General features: G+C 39.4%; 1 protein-coding gene across 1 annotated transcript in view; it reads left to right on the forward strand.

The window, feature by feature from the left end:
- The window catches only part of LOC136447286 (succinate--hydroxymethylglutarate CoA-transferase-like), a 51,603-nt gene extending 42,288 nt beyond the window's left edge, over positions 1–9,315 (forward strand). Inside the window, exons 8-14 of the mRNA XM_066446016.1 lie at positions 65–208; positions 2,770–2,865; positions 3,313–3,384; positions 3,909–4,006; positions 4,656–4,758; positions 6,661–6,724; positions 8,112–9,315. Coding sequence (XP_066302113.1) covers positions 65–208; positions 2,770–2,865; positions 3,313–3,384; positions 3,909–4,006; positions 4,656–4,758; positions 6,661–6,724; positions 8,112–8,272 — 738 coding nt within the window. The 3' untranslated portion in view covers positions 8,273–9,315. The remainder of the gene's footprint in view (positions 1–64; positions 209–2,769; positions 2,866–3,312; positions 3,385–3,908; positions 4,007–4,655; positions 4,759–6,660; positions 6,725–8,111) is intronic.
- The last annotated feature ends 2,056 nt before the right edge of the window (positions 9,316–11,371 follow it).

Raw genomic sequence — 11,371 nt, forward strand, 5'->3', positions numbered from 1 at the left:
TCAACGTTTAAAGCTACATAGTATGATCATCACGATTGCGATAAATTTGTCAATTTTTCCTCAGGATGGAGACCCAGTGCGTGTGGGAGTGGCCATGACAGACCTGGCCACAGGACTGATGGCCCACGGGGCCATCATGGCGGCACTGCTACAGCGACATCGCACTGGCACGGGCCAGCACATCGACTGCAATCTACTCTCAACGCAGGTTAGAGAGAAACTAGTGTGTACTATGCTGTGGTGTAACGTTTAGTAGTCCTGCCTATGAACTAAACACTGGGGTGATCCAGGCCAGCTAGCCTGTTGCTATTCTGTACATTTGCATGCTATCTGAAGGAGTGGCAGTGTTTTTAATGGAAGTCCTGTGTTTGAGAAGAGCAACACCTTGAATATATTGAAGAGCCCACCACTCTCTCTATAAAGCCTCTTTTACTCAATATTGAAAATGGTAAAATCCAAGGTAAAAACCCACCACTCGTATTGATAAGAGAAAGGATACATCCCAATGTGAGTGGATCAAAACCCAACAGTTTTACAGCTACACCTGGATGTATTTCTAGTTAGTTCCAGGGCTCCCACACCTTGGTGAAGGGAGAGTATACATATGGAGTCCTGGAACTAGCTAGGTTGACACTCAGGCTAGGAGTTATTCAGACCCTAAGATTCCAAAGAGAATTGTAATACTGTAAACAGCCTAAGAAGACCGCTCAGGGGACCAATAGAATCTGTTCTATTCAAACAGGTGGTCACTATAGACAGGATTCTTAATATTTTTTGTGTCAATTGGAAAAATGATCAGGTCATTTTGGCCAGGTGGTCCTTTTGAAGAGGTAGTACAAGTTTGACTAGTAGTTGCTGGCCCACCCAAGTTCAAAATGAAAACCATAATGTTTATATGATCCTTTCACGATCCTGCCTAAGATATTCAAAATACCAAGAATACTTGTAATATATCTGCATTGTTATGACAATAACAATGTGACATGTCTGACAGCCTGTATGTTTTCCCCAGTCTGCCTTTTATATAAGTTTTGTTTCCCTTCCGTCTGTCTTTTATATAAGTTTTGTTTTTGCGTGTGACCCAGTGCCAGGTGTTATGTTTATATCATGCACACCTGATGCGGCTGAACAAAAGAATGACAGGAAGGGGGAGGGTCGCACGCAGAAATAGATCACATTTATATATGTTTTGTACACATGCTTAACCTTTAGCAAGCTATGAAATGCCACACACACTGTTTTTGTGCTCTTAGTTACTAATATATGAGTTCAAGTGCTATCCTGGTTATGGGTTTCGTACACATAGCTTACACTTACATGTACAGTTGCATACAAGATTATTCACCCCCCTCGCATTTTGGAAAATTTTGCAAAATGAGGAACATTAGAACTGCAGAATATTACTAAATCATGTGCAATTGGTGAACAGATGGTTTATTACAATCTGATACCACGGCAAAAGTTGAGATTAATTTCATAGTCCATCCAAAATGGCAACTTTCACACAAAAAGCAGGTTGCAAAATTATTCAACCCCCATGACGGTCTGTCTTTAGTACTTCGTGCAGCACCCCTACAAATGTATATGTCTTATCACTGCTATGACCTGTTGCAAATGGGAACGATATTTTGTCACAAGCTTCTGGCAGCGCTCTTTGGGAATTTTGGCCCATTTCTCTTGGGCAAATGGTCTCCAAGCTCAGCAATTTTTAAAGTCTACTTCCTGCAACAGCTTTCTTCAAATCCACCTGACATTCTCGACTAGGTTTAAGTGTGGCCACTCAAGAACCTTCCAGGCTCTTTCTCTGACCAAACCCTTGTGGATGTTGATGTGTGCTTGGGGTCGTTGTCTTCCTGGAATGTCCAATGATGCCCCAGCTTCAACTGCCCTTTATTTTCCTGACATCTACCCACATACCAAATATCTCACAGATCCATCCTCATTTTTGCAACTTATGCTGTCCCCAAACACAAACACACACACACACATAAACAAAGAAAGTTTCCCACAGACAAACAGCAGAACTACCTTCCCATGCTTGCAAGTTGCATTAAGACAAAGCTAGCTTACCTGCTTTATGTTACTGTACATTATAATTGTGAATGCATTAATTCAGTTCATGTTAAGTTATCCTGTTTTGTATCCTAATTACCTCCATGAAATGTGTCATGGAGGTTATTTTTGTCTTTGTCTGCGTGTCTGTTGGTCAACAAGATAACCGTAGGACGGCAGGATGGATTAGTTTCATATTTGGTATGATGGTGAGGTGTGACAAAAACTGGAAATGATTGGATTTTGGGCCTCCTAGCTACTGCACCTAGGTACTGCAGTGGAGCCTCCGGGTTTGATATTTCACGTTCTGGACATGCTGTGGTCACGATTTGTGGGCAGCAGATAGCTCTTGTGCTCGAAAGGAAATGACATAAGTTTTGGGCACCCTAGCGGCCAGTTCAGGAAGTGCAGGGGTGTTTTTGTATTAAAAAATGTCCGAAGAGGATAACTCAAGAAGGGAATAATGAATTTTCATGATTTTTGGTATGAAGGTAGCTTAGACAAAGATGTACAAAGTGAAATACAAATTATGCAAAATAGGAAAACATTTTTTTGTCATGATTTTGTAAGGGCTCCCCTGGAAATCAGTTACTCAGTTTTTAATAACTGAAGGGACCACCCTAAAGATTCATAAATAAGGACTGAGGTTTCTGCTACCGGCTGTATTTTTTCTCTAACTCTTATGTTTCCTATGTTTGCTGTGTATGTATCTATCAGGTAGCTTGCATTTCCCATATCGCTGCTAACTATCTGATGGCTGGGCAGGAAGCCAGACGCTGGGGAACCGGACATGAGAGTATTGTGCCGTACCAGGTAAATATTGAGACTCACATGTAGCATAGATTATTAAGTTAATCTGTGTTGGTAAATGACATTATGAAAAGGCTAAACTTTACATAACTGACACCATCATGGAATGGACCCTTCTAATGTAACTTCTGTAACGTGACATTGGAGACACAAGTGCTAAATAACCTGTGTCGCCTTATCATACGTATTGAGACTTCTTTCACATGTACTTCATCACCCCCTATACATTGTCCATTGATTTACTTTTGGCTGCTTTAAAAAAAGAGTTCGTAAGTAGCGATTATTGTAATGCAAACGTAGATCATTTTGTATTGTGCTGAAAAGTTTAATGTTCACTGCATTTAGCAAGATATTCAGTCAATCATCAAACATTTGCTTAGATTTCTTGCTTGTACTATGATGATACCATGTGAAGAATGTCAGGTTAATACATTGTTTTACCTTTTTCAGGCATTCAAGACGTCTGATGGCCACTTAATCGTAGGTGCAGGTAACAACAATCTGTTCAAGACCCTCTGTAAGGTAAGTGCTTTTTGCTGAAAATATTCATGATACTGGTAAACATGCGTACAGAATACTAGGAAGGAAAATTAATTGAAAGTTTATTGCAACTTCCTGCCCGTAGGCTAATTGCAAGTACATGTACATGTACATGTTACACAGAGTAGACGGACAGATATTATGATGAACAATATAACATATGACTATTCTTAACTACTGACACTAAGTTCTTAAGCTTATTGGGTTCGGCTTCTTTTTGTGAGGCTGCTGAGTGGAAGACGAATGATCCCACTTTTTCTGTAATATGTAGGTTTTGTGATGTTAAGAGGAGAGTAGTTTTCTTTTGTCTGAAAACGTGGAGAAATTAGGATGGAAAATGGTGGTCTCTTTAAACTTAATATATACTCCAAGCGTTGTTTGAGAATGCCCCTGCCATACTTGCTTTCCACTCGACGAAAAACTGAGATTGGTGGTCATTTTCTGTCACGGTGCATTTGCCCTCCATTGTTTATCCTGGCATAACCTCCTCGGTTTCTCTTTCACAGGTTTTAGAACTGGACCACCTGGCTGACGACCCACGTTACACCAGTAACCAACTCAGGGTGGAAAACAGGAAACAGCTCATAGCAACTCTGGCACAAAGGCAAGCTTAGTATACTGACTGAGCTTTTTTTTTCTTTGAGATTCTAAAAAAAATAAAAAGGTGTGTCTTGCAAATCATCTAAACAAAGGGCAGTGTTGTTTTATTGTTTGTATTTACTGTACCATAACCTGGAAGTTATGCCACCAAAAGCCTCTATGGGCTTAAACAAACAAACAAACAAACAAACAAACAAGGAAATAAATAAACAAACAAGAACTAAGACACTTTCAAACTGAGCATCAACACCATAAATATGCCACAATATGATATAACTAGATCCTGATTATTGCATGTAGCCTCTCTTTCTCTTTGACACTTATATAATTGAAATTTCATAAGCTTTCTCAATGTCAGCTCTCTGTGCCAATATCATCATCATCTGGTCGGGACAGTCTAACACTAACAGGTGCTCATGGCCCATCTCCTCCTTCCCTCCCTATCCTCCATTGCACTGGGGCAGGTCTTCCAAAGTACAGTTCGCATCTAGACACATTTGATGAATGTAGGTAGTGCATGGTCTGCCTACACGTGCATGTCCATGTTTTGGAGCCCATAGCTGATGATCTCTCTCTTGCTCCTCCAGGAATGTCCAGCAAAGCGAAATCTTCTCTCACCGATGACTTGAAATATGCCAATGTTTTTGTTCCAGATTTTCAGAGAAAACTACTGATGAGTGGTTTGCAGCATTCGAGGGGAGCGGATTTCCCTACGGACCAATCAACAACATGGAACAGGTCTTCTCCAACCCCCAGGTGTGGTGTACTTTGTGAACTAGCTAGGGGATTTTGGTTTGCAGGTCAGGGTCACTCTTATCTTATTGCCGGGCAGCTGCAGTGATGAAGGAAAGAATCCTGTTCCAACAACATTTTTTAAAACAAGTTTATTGAATGAATGAAGACCGTTAGTGTACATTTTTGCCCCACTGGGCTAAGCACAGGTCACATGTTAACAATCATATACATATTCATATCCATGTCACATGTTAGCAATCATATACATATTCATGTCCATAAAAACATCTGGTATATTCTAGTACTTTCGGCTTCTTCTCGCTTCTTGGTAATTGTATTCATTCAATGCAAGGCAATACATGAAGTTGACCACTTTTCTGCTTTGAACTAAGTAGGAGATAACAGTGGACATTGGTTTTGAACCTTTTTAACCTCCTTGGTTTTGAAGGCTTTCAGGCTGTAAATGGATTGAATTTTTGAGTAACATGTCAGTTTTCAAAGATCTGAAGGAGGAAGTTCAAGACAGGGTTAGCGTTCTTTCAACTTTCAACCCGCTTTCTCAGTGATAAAAATATTTGCTGTGGCACTCAGCAGAAAAACACCCACATGGGCACACACACACACACACACACACACACACACACACACACACACACACATTCACACTTTTAATGTACACACACACATAATCAGATACATTTTGCCTCAGACTTTGCTGATATGATATGGTATATGGTAAGTTGTGTCTCTCGTTCTTATCAAAATAGAAACAGCAACATTCTCAAGTTACAAACCTGAGACATCACCCTTCTACAATATCTTAAGACCGACTCAAGTACAGTTGTGACATATTACACACATTTAGCTGTGATATCAAATTTCTGTCTGCATTTGTCCCCTACTGTTTCTTTTATTTGATGCCATCAAGACTGATTAATGTATTTAAGGTCTCTTCAAAGCCGTTGTCTTTTAAAATGAATGAGCTTGACTAACTACTCAAGAGTGGTTCCAAGAAAATTCACAACATGTGGAACTGTTGCCAACTAGTTCACAGTACGGGTACAAATGTACATACCAACGTACTCTGCTCAAACCCTGCCATACTTGTCATTACCATACAGAATTGGTGTGTTATGTTATGATTCCTATACACTCTGCTCATCACTTGATTACACAACTATGTCTTGTGTTGAATAAAAGATAGCAAAAGATTTGTTCAAAAGGGGAGGATGAGGTTTGTGAGTGCATTTAATGGTAGAATACAGTGTAAGAATACAATTTAAGCAAACCTGTACGAGTGGCCACCTCTGCAAAAGAACCACCTGGACATTGTGGCTACTTTTTGGTGGTGTCTTAGATGATTTCCCCATTGATCCAAGCATTAAGAATCCTGTGTGTAGTTGCGACCAGTCTACTGTGTCATTTTCGTCAACTCCCCAAGGTCTTAATTTGCCAGACAACCTGTGAAATGTCTATGTTGGCATCCATTCAACCCTTTCCTGTCTGTTTCTCAATATCTGTGCTGGTGTCCTTACGTATTTCTGACAAATGTATTGTACTCTTTGAATTTGAAGCTCCAGTAAAAAAATTCAACGTGCATTCTAGAATTTGAAGGATTTTCTTGACATCCATGATCAAACTTAAGGACAATATACAGCAAGATTTCACCATCTTATTTACCACTAGAAATGCAGCACGATAAAGCCAATCAGAAATGTTAAATTGTTCTCTATATATCAAAATTGATTTTAATCTATTTTTGACAGTTGCACAATAATTTTGACAGTTATACAGAAATGTTGAATTGTTCTCTACATATCAAAATTGACTTTAATCTATTTTTGACAGTGGCACAGTAATATTTGACAGTTCTATTCAGTGTACTATCAGGTTGATGTTTACCTGTTTGCATAAAATACACAGGTTCTTCACAACAAGATGATTCTAGAGATGGACCATCCAGGTGCTGGGACTGTAAGGGTGCCAGGTAGGTAATGTTGTGATTGTCACAGAACTTGGAAAAAAGTAGCCTCCGCAGCAGCTGTAACCGGCCAAATGGTTACAGTCTGGCTGATGGTTATGGGCTCGCTGCAAAAAGTGTATTATACGCCCCAAAAAAGGCCCGGTAGAGCCTGGTATGGAGGCTAGAAATAAAGGCGCTATCATGTTTTTCAAAATATTTATTGGGTGAAACTGAAAGAGTGTGACAAGAAACGTAAGAAATCAACCGATATAGCTTGAGATTGATGAAATATTAGCACAACATGCTTTGTGGAAATTTTGTCACAACTGTGAAATATAGGTACCTCAGGTTATCATGGCCTATTTCTATTGTCATCATCTTCAGATACCAATCTGTTCTTAAGGAAATATAAAGAAAGGCAAAGATTGGCTTGGATTACAACAAGAGAAATTCAGAGGAGAGGGTGTCATCTGTTTGAAACCATGATTTGCAAAAAATGGGTCCAAAATAGGGATTGTTATCCGTAACGTTATAGTCACACGAACGAGTGATAATTCAACATTTTAACCCATGTAATATGTAGTCCCGAGCACTGATTAAATTTGTGTAATTTAGGCTCGACAACAACGGTCAGTAACAGCCGACTAGAAGGAAGTACGGTAGCAAATTCAACATGATTTGCGCAACAAAACAATGATTTACGAACACGAAGATAAGGACAGTGTACAGTCTAACAACTCGAAGATAATTGGGTGTTATCGTCAGCTCTGAAATGTCTAGAAGCTCGTAACTATAAAAAAGGCTACATTTTGATAGGACTATAAATGCAAATGTTTCAGAAGAAAATTTGCTTTGTGCTTCTGGTCGTTCTGATCTGAACAACGCAAAGTATGGAATATCATCTTAAGACAAAATATTTTTTCATAACGCTGTTGACGTTCATATCGAGAAATCCACATACAACGCACCTTTTGTTGTAGTTAGTTGAAATACTTCTGGAAAGGGCTGTAGTGTTGGCGTTGACAACGTAAACCAAGTGTGTGGCAGACTATCGGCCACATATGCATGGGCAGACAAATCTCTCAACTATTTGCGCACAATTTTTCGAAGTAGAATATTCGCTCAAATTCTAGATCTGACCAACAGCGGAGTAGTTACATTTTGAACCATTTAATTATTAGCTGTGTAGTACACAGTTTGAGCAATTGCTTCGTAGACGTTTATGCTTGAAACCGACGGGTTTCTGCCATTTGCTCCAAACCTACTATGCAACAGTCAAGTGCAAGTTTAGGCAGTTTAATCTCCCTAGAACTGAACTGGGTTTCCTCTAAATACGTTACTCGTCCATAACACGAACATTTAGATCTTTGTTTTATTAGTAAATTACAAAGTGATCTCTTTCTTTCCACAGGTCCTGCCGTTAAGTACACTGGAAGTGAGAGGGAGACGCATTTGCCGCCTCCTACGCTGGGCCAACACACCGCCGAGGTCCTCGGCAATCTCTTGCAGTACACTGAAAAAGAAATGCAAGATCTATCCCAAGTCGGTGCGATTCGTATCCAAGATTCCTAACTGGAACGCTGCAATGCAAGGATATTAATTTATAAATTTTAATTACAGAGCAGTGAAGATGTGTGCAACGCAAGATTCATTAGCCAAAGGCAATATGAAAATACCACAAATCACAAGACATCACAGGACAAGAATCTGCTTGAAAGGGATGGAATTCCGTTCGTCAATGGATACTATAACAAACATTTACAGTTCCAGATTCTTAAGCCTACATGACGAACAGTTCCCTCTCAACACCAGGTAAGAAAACAATGATTAAGAACATTTCGTTCGTTGACGTTTGTTCGATTGTTACTTGAGCCATGGTGCGAATTCCCCGTGTGTACCGTAGACAGGATGTGGTTTTCCAGAATGTACCATAAAAGCTTCTTGGAAGTGGAAGGGAACTTGTGTATGAAGTCATGTCTAGTCTACACGGACCCTTTTCAATTCAACAGAACGTACAGTCGCTAAGATGTGTTCCTGTACTACCATGCGTCAGGTAGGAAAATCGTTGATCTGTTGTCTTCCTTGGTATTTATGTTGCTACTTCGTAGAGGTCTGCGTAAATGGAATACTTCTAACATGCAGGAAAAGGGTTCCTGTCTTGAGTGGTGTCGTAATGTTAGAAAAATGAGTGCAATTACAGTGTTGTTTCGTTGCAATTGTTATACCGTAGCCTCAAACAAAGAATTGTGCTTCTCGTGAAAAAAGGAAGAGATAAATTGTAACGTTGTTCTACAGAGTGTTGATCCGGAAAACGGGTGTGATGCAATCGTATACGAATTTGACCAGATCGTAAAATGGTTGCTAGATTTTAACGATTAGTATTAGTACAACGCAAGGGATTCGTTGGAATAAATCAGAATGTGGAAATTCTTTTAATGTCAAAAAGCGGTTGTGAACATTAGCTTCTCGATAGCATCAGTAAATAATGTTTTATTCCACGTTATTTGAACCCTTGAAGTCGAAGTTGAAGACAAACGTGCAATCAGATTGTGTAAACTTAAACGCTATGACAATTCTGGATCAATTTTAAAGATTAAATGCATTTTAGACAATTATTTTGAGGATGTTTCATCATTTGTTTTAGAAGTGTGATTCGCACTTTGTACGAATCTTATGTTGCTGATAATCAGGTCAGAAAATAGTGAAATCTTAGGTTGTGTATGTGTAACTCAGTGAAGTAGTACATTGTAATATGTTATACACGCATCGATTGAAGTAAAGTGAGATATTGTATATTTTCGAATGAAACTTTTGACTGCACCAATTCTGAGGTTTGAAAAACAAACGCCTCTCATATAACTGAACAATGATTTTAGGTTTTATATGCGCAACAATCTTACTCAGACATGCTTGTGCTCAGTGCGTTTGCATTCTTTTCCGTTGATGGCTAAAATCATGGTGTTGGAAGGAAGATACATTTCGACGGAAAGACTGAATAAAAACAGACTAATTCTTTGCAAACACAAAAGTTTGAGTTGTTTTTAATGTTATGTTAAACATTAATCTTTATATGTCAAATGCTAAAACTCAGTGTCGATAGGTAAGATTCGTACTAAGGTGCACGTATGTCGTACTAGCATATTGTTCGGCAAAAGAATAGCATTGCTGCACAACGTCTTCTTTTACTGTTGGCAGTCCCGTGAAATACTTCAACAATCAAAAAGACTTTGTTCTCATTTTTTACAAGGCCTATTTATAAGGTTTGGTACAAAGTAGAGGAAAAGCAAATGTAGACTTGCGTATCTTACATCTTAACGACTTGACGGACGTGGTTTAACGTCCTTGTAGAATTCTTCTAAGATAGCGATATCGGCAGAGTAGATGGTTCACCAATCTTGTGTATTCTAGCGCCTTGCGAGATTCAACTTCAATGCTGGATCGTTATCCTTTTATTATGTATTATTAATACATCATGTTAGTAATTCCATTGGAGGATTCTCGTTAATTTCCAATATGACGTTGGGCATATTCTTAATATTAGCAAATCTCCTAAACTATACATCGTTTCCTTGACCGTCTCCTGTAAAGTCCTTTATCTTCTAGACAATGCCTCACGGTCACAGCTGCTAAATTTGTACACTGGTGGGTTCGGGGTTTTGTCGAAACTTGGTTCATTTGAGTACAAGGTTTCAGTGTAACTATGTTCTGTCAAACACGTATATGTATGTGTCATTCAGGAGAGATCCGTGTATCGATTGGTCTTCTTGAAATACATGAGCATTTTTGGTAGCAATGGCAATGTTGGAAGACAGGAAAATGATGATATTATGCCCTACAACCTGTACAGTCCACGCTTAGTCTAGAAATCATTAGTATGCTCTTAAAACCCAATCTAAGTGCGGTATGAAATGCTTCTATTACCAGCCACATGCAGTTCGTCATTGCTTCCCACCGGTACTGTCCAACTGTATTGTACTGATAGATAGGGTATTAACCTTGTGGAATTTTCGCTACGTTGCGTTTTTGCCCAGTCGAAAAGAATTCGCATTCTTGCCACGTCTTCATCACTGCGGGGTGTCTACCCAAGATTGCTACTTGAACTTTTCACACTATTTGTCCGGACAGTGCCATTGTCGTGGATAGTACCTCCCAAGTTGGTAACCGGCTTTGTGTAGTGCGTATTCTTTGGACGAGCTGCAAAGGAGCTATGCCAAAAACGTCGAGTCTTTTGCACGTAGACCTTGCTTGTATGTAGCAGTTCTAGTACACTATTCCTAAATATGTTTTGTGTACGAATGTGCTGTGAAGGTGTACGGCTGTGTGGGTGTTGTTCGCGTGAGAGATTTGCAATCATAAGCTTCTTGGCAGTGGCACAACCAACATGGATGTTACTGTAGAGGCCTTGTTGTTGTAATCCATCCAAAGCCAACATCATTCTTACATACATTGTTCTTCGGCACGTAAAGGCTTCAGAAGACTTAATGATTATTTGAGATGTGTGATCTAGTAAACAGTGAGGCTCTTGTTTTTCAGAATATATCAGTCGCCTCGATGATCAGCTTTAAAACAGTAGCAGAGATAGCCTTTCTACAAAAGCTGCTGTCTATATTCACAGATTAGACATAGACAAATACATCAACAGGTTACTCACACACCATCCTTTAGACTTTT

Source organism: Branchiostoma lanceolatum, chromosome 13, assembly GCF_035083965.1.
Source record: "Branchiostoma lanceolatum isolate klBraLanc5 chromosome 13, klBraLanc5.hap2, whole genome shotgun sequence".
Taxonomy (NCBI): Eukaryota; Metazoa; Chordata; class Leptocardii; order Amphioxiformes; family Branchiostomatidae; genus Branchiostoma; species Branchiostoma lanceolatum.